We start from the raw sequence: 19,731 nt of genomic DNA, 5'->3' as shown, positions 1-19,731 counted from the left end.
TAAAAGCAATGGTTTTGAGAACTCACTTTTAAAGCCCTTTTTTTCGGGGGCCAGATTTAGACTTAAATTTTAGCTGCTTCAGTGTCAGCCGTTTTCCTGATCCATAATAGGTTGTAACTTGCAGTTGTCTTTTTCATTATATTTCGGTTGGAAAACCTGAAACAAATAGTACTTTGTTGCTCAAAGGCATTCCTAGGGAATGCAAAAGATTAGTGAAGGAAAATATGTAGAAAATTTATTTTGTAGTTTCGTTTAAAAAATCATTTTTTTATAAAATTCTTTGTTATCTTAAAATCTCAAGGTCTTAAAATAAAACAATTTTTTTATAGCAGAATGTTAACTAATCTATATAAAAGATAGGTTGACAATTTTGTGAACTTTGATGTTCTTGAATGTTCTAATATCAGGTATATTGCAAAACTTGACAGATGTTCAACAATTTAATTATAATCATTTTTTTTTTTCTATTCTAAGATACTCTTTAGAGCAGAAGTGTTTCAGAAATTGAGGAAGAGGTGAATTGAAATTTTAAGAATACTAAATTTATAATCATTTCCTTTCAGTCAGAAATTGGATTTGGGAAAATGGAAACCTACATCAAATTGGAGAAGCTTGGAGAGGTAAGTAAAATACTTATTTTAAAAATGTAAGACTTTTTTTTCTTCTTATCTAAACTTCTCTATTAATCTGTAGTTTTTACCAACCTGGGGAAAAAATGTAAGCATTATTGTCTGAAAGTTCATAAATGTAAACTTTATTGTCTGAAAATTCTTATCTTGTTCTGAAAAGACAATGGATTGTTAGAAAGAAAAAACCTTAAATTCTTGAAATTACCCTATCAGTTGGAGGAAAAAAATGAATATTTCTATAGCCTTGTAATCTTTATTGAAGCACAAAATATTGAGCTTCCTTGGTAACAAAATTAGATATCTATTAGTTAGCCTCCTGGCAATCTGCTGTCTGTATGGTCATATGGGAAATTACTTGACTTCAAACCTGTGAAAAATCAAAATACTCTCTTTAAGATAAAGATATGTGTCACAGAAGGAAAGTCTTGGCTAATAAGACCTTGGTTTTCTTGAACTTGCTGCTACTACTAATTTTGAAATGGTCTCCCTCCCAGAGTGAGAGAGGGCAAAGAAAATAATAAGAATTCATTAACAGGGAATCCTTAAGAGTGTTTGAGGGCTATCCTGGCAGTGATAGAAGAAATCTGTAAAATATATTTGTTTTTTAAAGGAGAGTTAATGTTTAAAAATTCTGAAAACCAGTAAAATTTTTATAATTTAACAATATGTTAGTAATAGTTTCAAATTTTTATAATTTAACAATATGTTAGTAATAGTTTCAATATGTTCAGTTAGTTTCCTTAATCTCCACATACTATTGCAGTGTAAAGAACCTTTGATTCTAAAGCTACTGATCCAGTTGTTAATCTGATACAAAGTATAGAAAGTGAATTAGATATACTTACTGTATTTTTATACTTTAAGGCACTCTGTATGGTTTTAAGTATAGAAGCTGTGCTTACAGAACTGAATGTCCTTTTAGATACAGGAAAACCAAGACTAATCATTGTGGTGTTTTCCTTTCAAGGTAGAATTTAACATATACTTAGAACTTAGAAATTTGGTTAGGGCTCTTTATTGTGTAGGTGGTATAGATACACTCTTCGTGATACTTTAGCTATGTCTTTGATAAATATATTTTATAGGGTACTTATGCGACAGTATATAAAGGAAGAAGTAAATTGACAGAGAATTTGGTGGCATTAAAAGAGATCCGGTTGGAACATGAAGAAGGTGCACCCTGCACAGCTATAAGAGAAGGTATAATTTGATCTTTTGTGAATAAAAATTTGTTGTAGAATTTATATAGAACATTTTAAAACCAAAGCCACATAATGAGTTTATTTTTTTGTAAGTAAAAAGTGCTCAGATATAGAAATAATAGATGACTGGAAGATATATTTAGGCCTTAAAAAGCTGATCTCTAAAGCCAAAATATTTAACAGAAAGGAATTAGTTAATTATATTATTTATAGCTTATTATGAAATACTATGAAGTCATTAAAAATCATTGTCATAGACAAATACTTGACACTGGGAAATGTTATATAATGGCACTTTGGGAAAAGCTAACTATAAATTAGTATATACAGAATGTAAATATATTTCTATCATGCTACCATTTTTTAAAAAAGAGATTATCTAGAAAATGGTTTGAGGTACTGATGAGCAATTTGGAGGAAAAAGGTGCCTTGCACTTAATATCTAATTAATCCTAGAAGTCTCAATAAGCTAACCTTTGAGGAACAACCAGAAGATAATATAGAGAGTATTATTATTATATTGGGGACAATTTTAAGTATTAAAAATATCAAACCTAGAGTCATAAAAGAAAAGAAAAAAACTTGACTCTATTAAAATATTTCTACTGCATATCCCCTTGGTGAATTATTGTTTTAAACTTAAGAGAATCTTAAACATAATTTATGTCAAACTTACCTCAGGTTTTTATAAAGACTGGCTACCACAGACCAATAATTGACTTTCTTTTCTCTTTTGCAGTTTCACTATTAAAGGATCTAAAACATGCAAATATAGTTACCTTACATGACATTGTTCACACGGATAAATCTTTGACTCTGGTCTTTGAGTATCTGGTAAGCATTTAATAAAAATTCAGTATTTATTTTTTGGGTTTTTTTTTGTTAATCCTCACCAGAGGATATTTTTTCCATTGATTTTTAGAGAGAGTGAAAGGGAGGGAGGGAGGTGGGGAGACAGAAAGAGAAACATCAGTGTGTGAGAGAAACATAGATGTGTGAGAGACACACTTATTGGTTGCCTCTTGCACACACCCCAGCGGGGCCTGGGATTGAACCTGTAACCCAGGTACCCTTGATGGGCAATTGAACCTAAGACCCTTTGGTATGTAGGCTGATGCTCTACCCACTGAGCCACACCAGCCAGGGCTATTTTTGCTTTAATAAAACATAGAGCAAACTGTATTTTCTAACAGGCCCAGGGACATTTTTGTTTAGATATTGGTATTTAATTAAATTATGTGTTGCATTCAATATCTCCTCAAAAACTTTTTTTTAATGTATAGTATTTATTAATAGTATTTAAGTAAATTGGCCATGCCTTCTGAAAACCCTGTATCACAAAGTAAACTATATTTTTTTCAGGATAAAGACCTGAAACAGTACATGGATGATTGTGGAAACATCATGAGTATGCACAATGTAAAGGTATGTTTTAATGTGTAATTTTAAATTTTGTTTAAAGCAGAGACAAACCCTAAGCATAGACAAACTACATTACTTAATGAAATATACTACCTTGATAACTATTCTGCTTTAGAATTTTCTGTTTGGCATTTAAATAAGTTACTATCCTCTAAACAAATTTGATCAGAACTTTTGATAACTACACTATAGTATTAAGATCAGACTTTTTGTAGAACCTGCTTTGTTTCAAAAATCTTAAAAACCACTTTTGACATTTCTTTTCACGTTATAACACTGATTCTCTTAGATATAGAGTACATTTACAGGTGTAATCTGCTTTAAAAAAAAAACCACACCAAAAAGCCTATTACATAAAAATCCAGATGCTTAAAATACAAATGATTAGTACATTCTGCGAAAGAAAGGCCTTCTTTAAATGGTAAACTCCCCAAACATATTTAAAATGGTACTTAATTATGAAACACCAACTAATTTTCAAGTTACTAATCTAATAATAAGGCCAGGAACATATACAAGTATTATGAATATTAAGCTGGAAATACCAGTCTATATTGTCAGGAAGAAACATGAGATAATTAATGTGTTTTCTTACCTATATATCTAAAGATGCAAGTAATGCCAGAAAAGTTTGGCATAATAATCATTGCCAGATGAAACCCAAAAGTCAAGTAAAAGTAAAATCAAGTAAAAACATTTGATACAGTTGTGTTCTTACAGTAGGTTTCTTTGACCAGAGTGGTATACTCCAAATTTAGCAAAGATTTATTTATCCAAACTTAGCCTACAGTTTGTGAGAAACTACTCTGGAAATAGACTGTCCTGGCTGTGTGTTTGAGATAGTTCCAATTCTGTAGATACTAACTTTAAACTTACTTTTTTTTTTTATTGTAATTTTGGAGACATAAAGGAGAATCAGTTTCTTTTACTAAAAGATAGCTCAGAACATATTGCCAAGAATTTTAGAATAGGGCTTTAAGTGTATTTCCATATACATTCTCTAAGAATTGTTTTCATCATATTTTACATTTTGTTTTGCAAGTTGTTGTGAATCTCATTTGCATATGTTTCTCTTTGTGGTTTTTGTTTTTTCCTGCTTTCATATTAGCAATAATTTGGAAAGAAAAAATAAGTTCTTAGTTATAATTTGACAAAGATTTGGGAGGTTTATATCTTTTAAGGTAGGTCTACATGTCTGGCTTAAAGTATTTTATTTGTTTAAATAGCAAATTTAATTCTGTGCTTGTCTTTTTCCAAACATAAAAAGTAACAGGAATATATGGAAATAGTAATTTTAGACAAAACAAACACATAAATATGTAGTGTAGAAACTCTGCTGCTTAGAATTTCTTTAGGCCTGTTGTTCACCTGCTGCCTTAGCTGATTCTCAAAGTTCTAATATAGCAGTTTTCAGCCTGTGTGCAGCAAGAATGTTTAAACAAGCACTACCTCACTATTTAGTCAGGGCACTGACCTCTTTTCCCTGAGACTATCAAATAAAAAATGACAGCTAACCAGTGTGAATGAATCAAAATTATACCTATTTTTTGTCAGATCAACAAAAAAATACAAAGTATTTTTTGATATGCCATAGAATTTTATTAATTTGTATGTGCCATGAGATGAAAAAGTTTGGAGATCGCTGTTCTTATGCTTTATTTTCCACCTGCAAGTAAACCAAGGATATACTCTTTTTGGTTCATCCTAAAGAATCAAAAAACCTTGTGTGTTTCACATCCCTTTTCCACCAAAATCAACACAAAAAGTCTACATTAGCCTTATAGGAATTGCTTCTTTCAAAGAATAATTCAGAGCTCTACAGTGCTAATTCCCTTTTCTGAATCATAGCAGATTTTGAAGGCTGAGTAGGAGGTGCTGAAAGTAAAATACCCAGGAGGTAGGTGATAGAAGCTGGCTTAGGTTATTTTTATAGCACATAATTTGCCAGAGCTGTGTGAGGCACCATTCTGCTTGACATCTCAGAATTTTCACAAAACCACCAATTCTGATACTTTATTTTAAAGACACTGTCCCAGATCAGGTTTTCTTTTTTTGGCAGGGTGGGTGGTGGCAGAGTTTGGTTGCTTGTTTTGCCAGAATTTCATAATCAAACTGTAAGCCTTGGTAGGCCTACAAGCTTATGAGGATATGTTTGTTTATTTTTAAATGTTTTATGTTTTTTATTGATTTGAGAGAGAGAAAGAGACATCAGTTGGTTGCCTCCTGTATGTGGCGCCGACCCAGGATGAGACCCACAACCTGGGTGTGTGCCCTGACCGGGATTGAACCCACCACCGACGCTCCAACCAACTGAGCCACACTGACCGGGCAAGGATATGTTTATTTTAAATCATTTTCTATAACAAAGTGAACTATTACTGCTAAGACAACTTTTCATTTTACTTTATTTTCAATAGTTTTATAGATACCATCAGGCTGAAAAAAAGTAAATGCTTCAAATAGAAAATAGCTATATAAGGAAAAGGCTTTGTACTTCGGGATGTGGTTCCTTTTAATTTTTTTACCATTCTAGGCCAGTTGCTTGTCTCTTTACCTACCATAACATATACTTATACCAAAGTGTATCTCATTATTTGTAAGACTAATTTCTATTTATTTGTTCCTGTAGCTGTTTTTGTACCAAATTCTACGTGGTTTGGCGTACTGCCACAGAAGGAAAGTGCTGCACCGAGACTTGAAGCCACAGAACCTGCTCATCAATGAAAAAGGGGAACTAAAGCTGGCAGATTTTGGTATGGGTCGTGCGAGACACACACAGATAGTTCTGGGCGCTACGTGTGAAAGAGCAGCTGTCCGCACGTGTAATTGCTTTTATATGGGTGTGGAAAGTTTCTGCATAGAAATAAGATACTTGACAAAAACTTAGGTGGGTGAGTTATGTTAGCAAATGCTAAACGGCAGCATTCTCAAGTATGATCCATAGATCCCTAAGACCCTTTCGGGGGTCTCTGAAGTATAATATGTTATCCACATTATACTAAATGTTATTTGCCTTTTTCACTGTGTTAATATTAGCACTGATAACCCAAAAGCAGTAGAGGGTAAAGCTGCTGTTGCCTTAGTATAAATCAAGGCAGTGACACCAAACTGTACTTCGTCGTCATTGTATTCTCTTAGTAACATTAAAAACTCACTGTTAAGTGGTAAATTTGTTCTAGAAATTTCTGTACTTATTTAACACTTTACCATTTGTTTGAAAGGTAGGTTGCTATTTGTATTTCCCTTTTTAAAAAGGAAATAAGTAGGTCATGTGCTTAAACAGGAAAGTACAAGTTATTTCCATATGCTTCCATTCATTGCACAATCTCCTGCGCATACTTTGTTATTTTGTTCATAATTGTTATTCCTCCCCAAACCCCCTCTTTATTGCCAAGCTGCATTTACTGTTCTTTATTCCGTAATCCCAAAATGAATGGCAATGATAGAGAAACCCAGCTTGGCTATTAGAAATTCAAAACAAGAATGGCAAGGGCCATCAAAAATTTACTTCTGGGAGTTGGGGGGAAATAATACCGTCAATGCTTGAAATTTCGCTTCTAACCTCTACAAAGCAAGCCAAGCAAATCTTGTCTTCCACAGGCCAACAAGAAATTTGGATTGTTTCATGAGATAGTACAATCAGTTTTTTCTCTCGCTTTTAGTCATATTTTATTGGTTGCTTAGTAGTACATATTAGTTATTTTTTATTGGTTGCAAGTAAGGGAGGGTCAGGTAAGTTTGAGTATTTTACTGTCAATTGTCCTTGATCCCTGTGAAAATTCTACCCTTTTTCCTGTGATCGATGAAATTCAGGTTTAGGAAGTACTACTATAGACATTTTCATTTATAACAGAAAATGGCCTATATAATAATACCATATCACATTTAATTAATTTGGTTTGGAAGAGATTATTATTTAATACCATGCCAATACTGAAATTGAAATTCTAATTGTGAACCAGGACCCTGTTTAAACAAGCACCCTAGTTCAGACTTCTCTCAGGAGTAGGAGAGTAAGGTACTGAGGAAACTATAACTGGCAATTGCTTTGATGCCATAGGTTATAGGTATAACCCACTATTAATATCACGAAGAGAGATCAGAAAGCTGCTCTCATCTTGCTAATTACCAAAACTGGTAGGAAAATAATTTGTTGAACTTATTTTTCCAAGTTAGGATGGCAGAGTAAAACTTGTAATTGAATAATACAGTGTCAACATTGTTCCAGTTACACCCTTCAGCCATCATACTAAACAAAAATAGTATGAGTGCTACCTGTTATTTTAAATTATGGTTTCATTTGAGTGACTTTATCCAGTTTTAAAAAGTATTGAATTATACTTTTATGACATTTAAAAATTTTAATATTTTAACCAGATGTATATGTAACAGAAATCACAGCCTAAAAAGGGAATTGTTCCTTGTTGTTTGAAATAAACTATATGTTAAATTTATATTTCTTCAGACATCGTTTAAAGTTGCTTCTTCAGAATTTTGAGGCTTAGCGGTAGTAAAGCAACTCTCTCCTGCCAGTGGCTCATGAAGTAAAGTTGTGAACTCTCACCTTTATATCTGGATAATTGGTTAATTCTATATTAAATTGGCAAAGGAATGGCACATGCATTATATCATTTACAACAGTTAGTAATACCCAAAGGCAGTAAGGTTCTTCTTATTTTTAAATTATCCATATAACTTAACTTTTAAAAAGAGTGCTGAATAGCAATGTAATTTATTCTAAGGAAACTTTTTCTAACTAGACTTTTACGAGGAAATGTCAATAAAACTCAACAGGATGGTGTCAGATGGTTCCTAGACATATCAGAGTGATCACTTTATAAGTCATATAAATGTCTATTCACTATGTTGTATACCTGAAACTAATATTTTATGTTGACTGTAATTGAAAATTTTTTAAAATATATTTAAAAAAGAAGTAGGTTTCAATGACAAAAAAACACAACAGGTTCTGGGACAGGTTCTGGGACCAGTAGCTTCCTTTTTGATAAAAATTGATGTAGCAAATGAAAGTTGGAATCAGGTTTAAAAGTGACAAAAGCCTATAGCTGTAAGAAGTAAAATTGTTTATCTCAATGTCATTGGCCTATTTTGCATTAACTTTAGTTTGGCTAGGAAATAATTTTGGCATCATGATTCATGGATAGCAGGAAAATATCTTAAGTTTAAATTAACCCAGACACTGTACCAGATGCATTCATATGCATATAAGGAATTACTATTATTTAGTTTATTTACATAAGAATTTGCTGACCTAAGACCATGCTTTTATAAAAAATTCATAAAACTAATTTTGTTAGGCTTCAAAAAGCTACAGAGTAGCCATCTCAGGCATCCTTGTGATTGGAATCATGGTGAGGATATGGGCTGGGAAGTCCATTATAGCTATTTCTTGTTTTCTTCTTCCTATGAAGGACTAGCCAGAGCCAAGTCAGTTCCCACAAAGACCTACTCAAATGAAGTTGTCACACTGTGGTACCGGCCACCTGATGTGCTTCTCGGTTCCTCAGAGTACTCAACACAGATTGACATGTGGTAAATATATGTGGATGTTATTTCTATTTATAATATTGAAAGAATGTATCCATTAACACAGGGCATCCTGATATTTCACTTTAAGAGCCACAGTATAAGCAGTGACTAAGATTTCTGGCATGTAAGATTACCTAGGTTTAAGTACCAATTCTGTCACTTATAACTGTAAAATAACCTTATTCAGATTATAGATCTGTGCCTTAGTTTCCCATTTAAGGAAATGGGAATAGTAACAATAATGACTTTAAATGGCTGTTTTCTGCATAATATTGAGACCAAATGAGCTAATATAAAGCACTTAAAAGAGTGCTTTATAGTAATTTAAAACAAAATTATTATTTTTATAATCATTTAACAGTCACCGAAATCTACTTGCTTTAGGTTGATCTAAAAATAATAAAATATTGTAGCCATCTTCCTCACACAGCACTTTGATCATGACACTCCTTCGCTCACCTTTGCGCCTTCCCCTGTAGAATAAGATACAGTTCTTCAACCTGATACTTAATCATGATCTCCATAAAATGCCTCTAAGCTACCTTTTTCAACTCACTTCAGATGATTCCTCTACACAGATGTTTGATTTTAGACAAATGGGGTACTCATATCTCAGAAATAACCTGGGCTTTCCTACCTTTGCTCCTGTGCTCATACCAGTCCATCCATCTGGAATGCCTACTCTGTTTCTCTAATGGGCGTGTAGCTAGGAACTTTCAAAACACAGTTTTCATAAATCCTTCCTGAATACAACCTAACTTCCAGGGCAGTTTCTTCCTCTGAACTGCAGTTGTGTGTAGTTGCCTTCATGTAGTGATAAATCATGTACTTCCTTCTGTTGTCTTGGGTTGAACAATTATATATAACTTGGTTTCATGTAACATTTCTTCTTTTTTTAAACTTATTTTCTAAATTGTAAATGTACATAAAATTTGCCATTTTGACCAGCTTTAAGTGTACAGTTCTCAAAACTGAAGCTCCGTACCCGTTGAGCCACTCCCCATTTCCTCCTCCCTTCATCCCCGCAGCCATCCTTCCACTTTCTGCCTCTGTGAATTTGACTTTTCTAAGTACCTCAGATCAGTGAAATGAATCACAAGTTCTTTTGTGACTGGCCTATTTCACTTAGCATAAATGTCTTCAAAATTCACCCACACTGTAGATACTTGACTTTTTTATGTGTGTGAATTCCCTTCACCTTTAAGACTGAATAATCATTGTATCTGAGTGCTACACTTTATCCATCCATCCACCAATGGACACTGGTGGTGGTTTCACCTTTTGTCTCTGGTGAATAATGTTGCTATGGACATGGGTGTACAAATCTCTTTGAGGCTTGCTTTCAGTTCTTTTGGGTATGTACTTAGGAGTGGAATTGCTGGATTGTATGGTAATTCTATTTAAAATTTTTCTGAGGCCCTACCATATTGTTTTCCATCATGGCTCCATCATTTTCTTTCTTTATAACATTTTAATATGTAAAATTAAATCTTATGTACAACTCTAGATTGCGATTCCTTAAATGGGAGGACTGTGGTCACACAAATTCTAGAAGAGAGTGTCCATTCATTGAGGCTCCATCCACTTCTCCTCCTTCCATTACACACATGCACTCTAAACACTCCACCCTGCACCTACCTGTTCTGTCTCTGCTTTCTGCATAAAAATATCTTGAATCATTTGCTTCTCCCTGTTCCTGCTACCCACTACCTAACACATAGTAAGCATTAAATCACTGTTAGCTGTTGTTACTATTATTCTTCAAGGATCTTGCAGAGGAGAGCTGGACATTTGATGTGGGAAAAATGGATATAGCAATATGGAAATTGAGACAAATAGGATAAATGTTACTATCTCTGCAGGAGGTTTTCTACAAGTGGGCTAGTACAAAATTCTCCAGATAGGTGGTCTTAAGGAAAAGATTCTTGTGTGTCATAGTATGTAAAAGGATTACTCATCATTTCTTATATATTTTAAAGGGGTGTTGGTTGCATTTTCTTTGAAATGGCTTCTGGAAGACCTCTATTTCCAGGATCAACTGTGGAAGATGAACTGCACTTAATTTTCCGACTGCTAGGTAACAAGATGTCTTTTCCCAGTGATTTGTTAACTACAATTGACTAGCTAGACTTTTTTTTAAGACTGTATTTAAAAATTTGATACTGAGACTAGCATATTATATGAATTATAATTAACATAATTATGATATAGATCCTTCTAGGTAACTTTATTTACTGAGCTCCACCATTGTGGAAGAACAGAGAAAAAAAATATTATTGAACATTGACCTTTATCATATTATTGGGAAATATTTCTAGCTTAGACAAGTTAACTATAGGAGGTTTTTCTAGCTTAGATGTCAGTTAGTCATCATCATCTTTATGGCATCATTTCATAGTCCAAAAAAAAGTCCCTATGTTTACTAGTCCTATCATTTTCTGTTTCAATTGAAAGATCATCTACTAAGTGTAAATTGTTCTTTAGAACACTATCTTAGTTCTGCCTACTTATACATATTTGCATATATATAAATTTTTACATATTTATATGTATATAATTTTTTTTAATTCAGGAACTCCATCTCAGGAAACTTGGCCAGGTGTTTCTTCAAATGATGAGTTCAAGAACTACAACTTCCCAAAATATAAACCACAGCCTCTAATTAACCATGCACCCAGGTATTTTTTTTTTTTCCTTTAAGTAAAAGGAGGAAACATACATGATTCTTTTTACTCTCATGAAGCATTATCCACAGTAAGGATTCAGTACTTAATACACTTACATAATTCTTAAGTATTTTAGTATCTAATGTAATTGAGCCTTCCTTCCTGTATCAGATTAATTTTATAATTCAGTGACCAAGGATCACCAGAGTATGTGAATCACAGAATTGAGTTGTATACAAAATGAATATAGAACATATGTATTAGAATTCTAGAGTTTATGTAGAAAGACATTAATTAATGCCTTATTCAATGTCATGAAAACCATGATGAAATTTCTGTTTTTGCTTTCTACAGAATATTCTATATTTACTTTTAAAAAAACCTAAGAAAATGTTATAAGTGAAATCTTGACTCTGACAAAAGGTGATTCAGCAGTATTTTGGTCAGAGTTAATGACATAATTTGTATTTGAAGAATATAAATTGTCCTCAGTGTTTACCATTCAATTAAAGTTTCTTCTCAGTCCTACCCCTAGATCCATCTAAGACTCCCATTAAAATTTGACTTGCAGAATGTATTACATTTTAGTAAACAACATAACCTCTTTGTATTTTTCCATCTTTTTTTTTTTTTTTAATATGTCTTTATTGATTTCAGAGAGAGGAAGGGAAAGGGGAAGAGAGAGAGAGAGAGAGAGAGACATCAATGATTGAGACAGTCATTGATCGGCTGCCTCCTGCATGCCCCCTGCTGGAGTTCGAGCCCCCAACCTGGGCATGTGCCCTGACCGGGAATCGAACCTCGATGTCCTGGATCATAGGTCCGATGCTCAGCTACTGAGCCAAGCCAGACGGGCATGTATTTTTCCATCTTTCCTTTAAAAAAATAAGGCCACCAAGATACCAAATAAGTACAATATCTGTTTTACTCAAAAGCCATTCACATTGCTCACAACATAACACGCTTGCTCTAGTTTCATTTATTCTGCAGCTATGGAAGAATAGCAATACAGTTCTGATACCAAAAATATCTTTAAAGTGTTTTTGTGAGTTGATGTTCTTACTGTTACTGTAGCAACTAATAACATTCTAAGAATTCCTGCTTAGGAAGAATCATATTATGTGCTGGATTTTGTGTGTGTGTCTTTCCCAAGTAGCATAAATCCTATTTTTGTCATTTATCTATTGCTTGCTATTGTCCAGTGTAGAAGGTTGAAGCTCTTCTTTAAAGCAGATTCTCCATGATCTTAGCACTGAGCTTGTCTGTGTCCAAGGAGCTCTGTATATTTGTCAGGATGGCAAATGACAGAGGATTAAAAGAGCCTGGAGAATGTCTAGGCCACAGCGTACACAGTACCCACAGTACTCACTACAAGCCTTTGGGTGGGAAAACATTCTTTATTCATAATTCTGCTTTTGCAAGCAAAAGGCAGCAAGATAGAACTGGTGATTTCTGATTAGTAGATTATATCCATTAAGATAATCCCTAAACACTATTATATTGAATCCATCACTATAATTATCTTTATCAAGTGTATCATTGGTTTTGTAGCCCTTTTAAATTAAGTTTTATGAAGTTATTGAGGCATACTTAAATTGAACGTTATAGCTCTTCATACCCCATGCTCAGCAGACTACCTGTTTATCTTGACCACAGGGATCCATGTAGAGGTCAGTTTTCTCTGTGTTTTCACCTGTATAATAGGAAACTGACGCTTTCATACTCTTGTCTTCAGTGGACCACTGTGAAAATGGATGCAGTTTACTTACTTAAGCTTTCCCTATAAATAGACATTACTTTGTCTTGAGACAGAATGGTGATTTTTTAAAATTCTATAGTTTTTAATAATCTAATTTGTCTTTGAATATTGGAAATTTGAACTGACGCCCAGTTGTTTATGGTTTCTTCTTAAACAAGTGGCAAGATTAGTCTTTTGAGAATAAAAGACTATTTGACAGTTTTGAGTCTTTTTGAAGGAACAAGAGTGGCTATATTAGAGCATTATTTCACAGATTAAAACATTTGGAAAGTAGTTTTATTTGAAAAGTTGGTGTTAGCTAAGATAAAGAGAATAAACTACCACTTGTCTTTTGCTGTTTCTAGGTTAGACTCTGAAGGAATCGAGTTGATAACAAAATTTCTTCAGGTAAGTTACATGTTATTTTGTAATTGTTAAATAGCTTAACTTCGCTGAGCCTCAGTTTCTTCATCTGTAGAATGGGATCAATAATACCTACTTCAAAAATTTGTCATGACAATTAAATAAGGTTATTTATTGTAGTATCTAGCATGCTTAAGGCATATGCTAAAGTAAAAAATATTATGGTCCCTCTTAATGTGTTTGGCATGTCTCTCACTGTGACCTGGAACAGCCTGAGGTAGTCAGCTGCTGGCATTGATCAGCTATGTCAAGGCCATGTTCTCTGCAACTCATGTTCTCTTTCTCTTCCTTATACTTAACTGCTGTACAGGATGCTGCACCTCCAAATATCATTCATATCATTATTCAAAGCAGGAAGAAGAGAGTATAAGGGTTGTGTCAGCCACATTAGTCCTCTTGTATCTGGAAAGCAAAAGCTTTTCCAGAAGCTCTGTAAGGCTTTTTCAAAGCTAAGTTTTGTTGGCAGAACATTAATTGTAAGAGAGTCTGGCAATTGGGGAGCAGAATTATCATAATTAGCCCAAACTTAGAATAGTCGTGATTCATGATCCATCTGCTGGAGTTGGAAGCATAGACACCTTAAATAAATCTAGGTTGTTTCATCAAGGAAAAACGGGAAATGGGTATTGAATAGGTAATTTCATAATGTCTGTTAAAAAGGTTTTGGGTATATTTTTAATGATCCATTGGTGTTCATGAAGAAAAGTAACATCAAGGTTCAGATATTTTAATTTTTCATCACTTCAAAAAATACAGGGAATCTAAATTTTTAGTTAATATCCAACTTTATCTTAGAAATTTGGAACTGAGATATACTCATTACTACATAATCTCAATAGCAACTCAAATTAGAGCGTATCTGGAGTACCTCCAAACTATTTCTTTAAAAATAGTGATTGTATTAAGTAATCAAGATAAAGGAATGCTAACTTTCCTCATTACAGTATTTGGAGAAAAAGTTAATAAAGCAGATTTTTGCTTTTTCACAGTATGAATCTAAGAAAAGGGTTTCAGCAGAAGAGGCCATGAAACATGTATACTTTCGAAGTTTGGGACCAAGAATACATGCTTTACCTGAAAGTAAGAAATTTTAGTGTTCTCTCCCCCTCCCCTTCTCCCCTCCCAAACTTCTTTGTTTTTATTTGTCCAGGGCTGGAGACTGGGGCGAATTAAGGGATTAGGAAGAAACTGCTGTTGGTTTGTTTGGTTTTTGTTTTGTTGGTTTGTTTGTTTGAATCCTCACCTGAGTATATGTTTTTATTGATTTGAGAGATAGAGAGAGAGAAACATCAAAGTGAGAGAGGAACATCGATCGGTTGCCTTCAGTACTCACACTGACCGGGAATCGAACCCGCAACCTAGGTACGTGCCCTGACCAGAAATGAAACCGGCAGCCCTTTGGTGTACAGGTGATGCTCCAACCAAGCAATCCACCCAGCCAGGGCAGATTGCTGTTGGTTTTTAGGCCTAAAATTCTGGTCTTGTAATTGGATTAGAATTCCTTGAAGGAAGGTAGATGTCTTATTTGCCTGTGTCTTAATTTATTTAACACTGAGCACATTGCCACTACTCTGTAAGAAATCAATAGTACGTAGGCATGGGTAATTAATCTTACTGGACTTAAGTTGGAAAATGCCGTCTGATGATAGACATTGTCATTAGTCCCAGTCTGTAATGCTTTGGTTCAGAGTTGTTAAAATACAACCAAAACATAAGACAGATTTCCTTTTCAAGATACACAGATGACTTTCCTTCTCTATTGCCCTGACAGTAGGGAGTATATTGTCAGTCACTAAACCAGCCCATTTCTCATGCCTGAGGTAACTGCTTGGTTCTACTCCATAACATTTTTTTTTTTTTATTACCTCAGTATTTTCCTCTAAAATTAAATAAGGTGATTGGGAAATTAGGAGAATATTTGGGAACTGAGCTTCTAAAAGCTTTTATTTCTCATTCTCATTTACTAGACAGTATTTATTCATCAAAGTTTGTTTATTGGAACCAAGAACCCTTAAGACTTTTCACTTAGAACTTACTATTTTTTAATGAAAGGTTACCTCTCTGGCCAAGGTTGGAAATGGAGAAAGGTGAATTATAGGTGTTTTTAAGATATTTACATTTCATTATTAATATCAAGTTTCATAGTTTAAGATAGGCAGTTATGAACAAGCCCTTGTGCTTCTCTAAAGAGCCTGAGGATAGTTTGAGGACCTGATGCCTTCATGCCACCGTAAGGAGGGAGGAAAGGGACTGCAGGAGTAAATCCAAATGGTAGTTTGCTTAGGTCCCCCAGCCCCAGCAAGTCCTACAAATAGACGATGTATATTCTCCTTAGAGAAATACGTATTTAAAGCATGACTTAAAACAGAATTGGGGAGGGGTATTCTAAAGAGAGATGATTTTATTTGGTTTTCTTAAAACATTGGGACAAAAGGGAAAATATTTCAGCAGGGCTATAACCTTGTAAATGTACTATAAATGTTTCATGTTGAACCATTATTTATTTTTAAACATTTGTCTATAGTTGGATTATAATTGATTTAATGTTAGACCCTTGCCTGATCATTTTTGTTTATGTATTTTAGGTGTATCAATATTCAGTTTGAAAGAAATTCAGTTGCAAAAGGACCCGGGTTTTCGAAATTCTTCTTATCCAGAGACAGGTGTGTTTGTCATAAACCATTTCACGTGTCGATCATGAAATTTGGCGTGTAACCAAGGTTTTGGTTTATAAATTGATCAGTAAAATTATTGATGTAAAAACCAATGTACAGTGCATTCCACAACTGTGTATGTTTAGCATTGCACATACTCACTTTTCTGTATGATGTGGGCCGCTCAGTAATTCTTCAGAGAGAAATCTGACTCAGTCAAGTCAGGGATCCTGAAAGCTGCAGATGGCACAAAGACCTTTTACAAGTGGCCTGGCTTGATCACTGCAGACGCCATCCCTGGTACCTGAGGCAGAAGACACATCTTGTGCTTCCCTAGTCATCAGGTTCATCACTTCGAAGCATAGAAGCTGTAGACTGACCCCATCGACAAAAGGGTCGTTTAAGACAGTGCTGATCACTCTTACCATGGAAAATTAGCTTTTGCTGGTGGGAACATTAGCTTCCTAGAGTCACCAAATACTGTATGTGGGATAAAACTGAACCTTGAACTGCCTCATAAAATGACTTTATATTTTAGGACATGGGAAGAACAGAAGACAGAGCATGCTCTTTTAAGTCTGATAACATGGTTTCAAGCCCAGCCCCCAGCCTTTCTTATCAATCAAGGACTCAGATCAGAAGGCAATTATTTTTGGACTTGGAATCGCCGTTTGTCTACACTGTCCTCTTCACAGTGGAGTCTTTTTATTTCAGACCTACAGATTGTTTTTATATTTGTTGTCACAGTGTGACAATTTTTTTGTACAGTTGGTTTTAAGGTCTTCTCTGCCATTAGAGCCAGTAGGTTACAGCTATTTGATGTAACTGTAGCTGCAATTTTTGTGCAGGACTGAGAAACACAGTGCATTATTTATTGCGGAATCATTGCTGCTAAATAACTACTGTCTGTTTATTTAACACAACAGTTGAATGCCTGAAGAAGTTGCAGTGGCTTTATTATGTGAATGCATCTGTTTCTCCTCACGAATTGTTTTACTGCTGCATTTTTTGTTTGTTTGTTTTTAAAATTAAACTGCGGTGTTTTCTGGAATGTAAATTTAGCTTTGCTTAACAGTAAAATAAGTGAGCCATCTTGAACACTCTAAGTTCATGCTATATAATCAATATAATTTTTTTATTGAACATTGGCAAATAGAGTAGCTAAGAAATTGATAAGCACATTATGTTTAGGAAAGCATGTGATGCAGAAGTTGATTCAAGCAAGTGAATGCCTGACATTTTGGGGATCTCACATTAGATACCAGTAAATTAAAGCACCAAAATTATTTATTTTTACTTTTCCTCATTTTAGAACTATTTACTGCATATTATTGGATATTCGTATACTAATACACTTAACCTATTTTACATTGTGCTTTAATTTAGTTCAAACAAAACCATACAAGTCCAGTCAAACATGAGAAGTCTTGTTTTTATTTGTTTTAATTTTATTAGAAAGATGATATATCATTGAGGAACAATTTATTTCATTTGGGGGCTGTCTGTATGTGTGTGTTTTAATAACATTCACTTGGAATCAGCTGAAAGCTGTAATATGTCTTTGAAATGAGCCATGGTAAATACAAATGAGAGAAGTGAGAACTTAGAGGATTGTTTTAAAACATTGTAGATATTTTCTGTTTACCAGATACAAATATTAGTTCTAATTACGCATCTCTTTGAACATCATAAACACACCTTGGTGTTGGTAACAGTGTTTAAGCATTTGTGTTAACTTTTAGGACTATTTGTTTAGTGCATCTTACAAACTACAAATCTTAATTGGTATATTTTGAGATGGTCATGTAAATTTTTGGCATATATATCATGGAAATAGTCATAACTTAATTTTTTTCCTGACATTCACTGTAAAACATTCAGGGGTCCTACCATTTCTGTTCAGGAAATCTTGTAGTTTATTGTTATTTAACAGTATTAAGTGAATTTTTGTATATTTCATTTTAACTTTATTTGTGAATAGTGATTGTGGCATGTTTTAGGGTGTTATTTTAATATTTCATGATACTGAAATTTTAATTTTAAAAAAAAATTCTGGAAGAAACAGATTTATGTGTAATGGTGAATATTGGACCACTACTGCTTTTCACGTTTGTAAATTAGTTTTATGTTAAACCCTGTAGCCTAACAAACTGCTGTTATTTCTAACTGACAGACATGTATTACTTTGAAGGTTATAAATATTCTGTGAAACTCCTCCATTTTGTTTTGAAATTTATAATAACAAAATCTTCATGTTGTTAAAATGTGGTTTTGTTGTCACAGTTCTTTCTGGGGGAAGAAGGCTCTGCAGAATGGGATCTTTTTCTTTTATGGGACTCATTCTTAAGGTGATGACGTCTCATGCCGATAATATTTTATATCTGTGCTGGTCAGACTACAGTAACCTCTACTGTAGTTTTAAAGGATAGCACTCAGTTATAAAGTATCATATATTTTATTTCATAGGTTATATATTTGATTTGTGGCACATTTGACACAGTTATTTGTAAGTTCAATTCTTGCCAATAAAAGGTGAAGAGTGTAATCTAGTAATTACGTAAAATGCTTCTTCCTAGAAAATCCTAGGAATGTTTATTTTATTAAGGAACTTGGTATTTTTTTGATACTTGAGTACCATTCAGATCCTGGAAACTTTTTTAATGAAAAGAATTGAAACTCAGAATTTTAAAAAAAAATTTTATTGAATTTATTGGGGTGACATTGGTTAGTAAAATTATATAGGTTTCAAATGTACAATCCTATAAAATATCCTCTGTATATTGTATTGTGTGTTCACCACGCAAAGTCAAGTCTCCTCCTGTCACCATTTATTCCCGCGTTTACCTTCTTGTACCTCCCCTGCCCCCCTTCCCTCTGGTAATTACCATCCTGTTGTGTGTCTTGAGTTTTTTTGGTTTTGTTTTGCTTAATCCCTTCACCTTTTTCACCCAGCCTCCCAACCCCCCCTCCTGATAGCTGTCAGTCTGTTCTCTGTATCTATGAGTCTGTCTCTATTTTGTTAGTTTATTTTGTTCATTAGGTTCCACATGTAAGTGAAATCATACGTTATTTGTCTTTCTGTGACTGGCTTAACTTAGCATAATGCTCTCCAGGTATGTCCATGCTGTTGCAAAAGGTAAGATTTCCTTCTTTTTTATAGCCGCACAGTATTCCATTGTGTAAATGTACCACAGCTTTTTTATCCACTCATCTATGGATGGGAACTTGGGCTGCTTCCAAGTCTTGGCTATTGTAAATAACGCTGCAATGAACATAGAGGTGCATATATTCTTTGTAATTAGTGTTTTGGGTTTCCCAGAAGTGGAATTGCTGGGTCATAAGGCAGTTCCATTTTTAAATTTTTGGAAACTCAGAAATTTTGAACCTTTGAACACTTATAATTTGTCTTAAACTGACAAGGTTCTCAAAGGTGAGAGAGGATGACTT

At 33.9% G+C, this 19,731-nt stretch overlaps 1 protein-coding gene across 2 annotated transcripts in view; it reads left to right on the top strand.

The window, feature by feature from the left end:
* Positions 1–18,548, top strand: part of CDK17 (cyclin dependent kinase 17) — an 80,617-nt gene extending 62,069 nt beyond the window's left edge. Inside the window, exons 5-16 of one of the 2 annotated variants that reach the window (XM_016221785.2) lie at positions 564–620; positions 1,715–1,829; positions 2,571–2,665; positions 3,194–3,256; positions 5,883–6,006; positions 8,686–8,806; positions 10,783–10,880; positions 11,376–11,481; positions 13,573–13,615; positions 14,620–14,710; positions 16,216–16,293; positions 16,823–18,548. In XM_016221785.2, the coding sequence (XP_016077271.2) occupies positions 564–620; positions 1,715–1,829; positions 2,571–2,665; positions 3,194–3,256; positions 5,883–6,006; positions 8,686–8,806; positions 10,783–10,880; positions 11,376–11,481; positions 13,573–13,615; positions 14,620–14,710; positions 16,216–16,293; positions 16,823–16,860 (1,029 nt within the window). In that variant the 3' untranslated portion in view covers positions 16,861–18,548. Of the gene's footprint in view, positions 1–563; positions 621–1,714; positions 1,830–2,570; positions 2,666–3,193; positions 3,257–5,882; positions 6,007–8,685; positions 8,807–10,782; positions 10,881–11,375; positions 11,482–13,572; positions 13,616–14,619; positions 14,711–16,215 lie in introns of both variants that reach the window. The other variant, XM_087814838.1, reaches the window with a different exon arrangement.
* Positions 18,549–19,731: the final 1,183 nt, after the last annotated feature.

Source organism: Miniopterus natalensis, chromosome 2, assembly GCF_054644295.1.
Source record: "Miniopterus natalensis isolate mMinNat1 chromosome 2, mMinNat1.hap1, whole genome shotgun sequence".
NCBI lineage: Eukaryota > Metazoa > Chordata > Mammalia > Chiroptera > Miniopteridae > Miniopterus > Miniopterus natalensis.
Note: the sequence above shows the minus strand (reverse complement) of the source record. Positions and strands in the feature narration are given on the sequence as shown.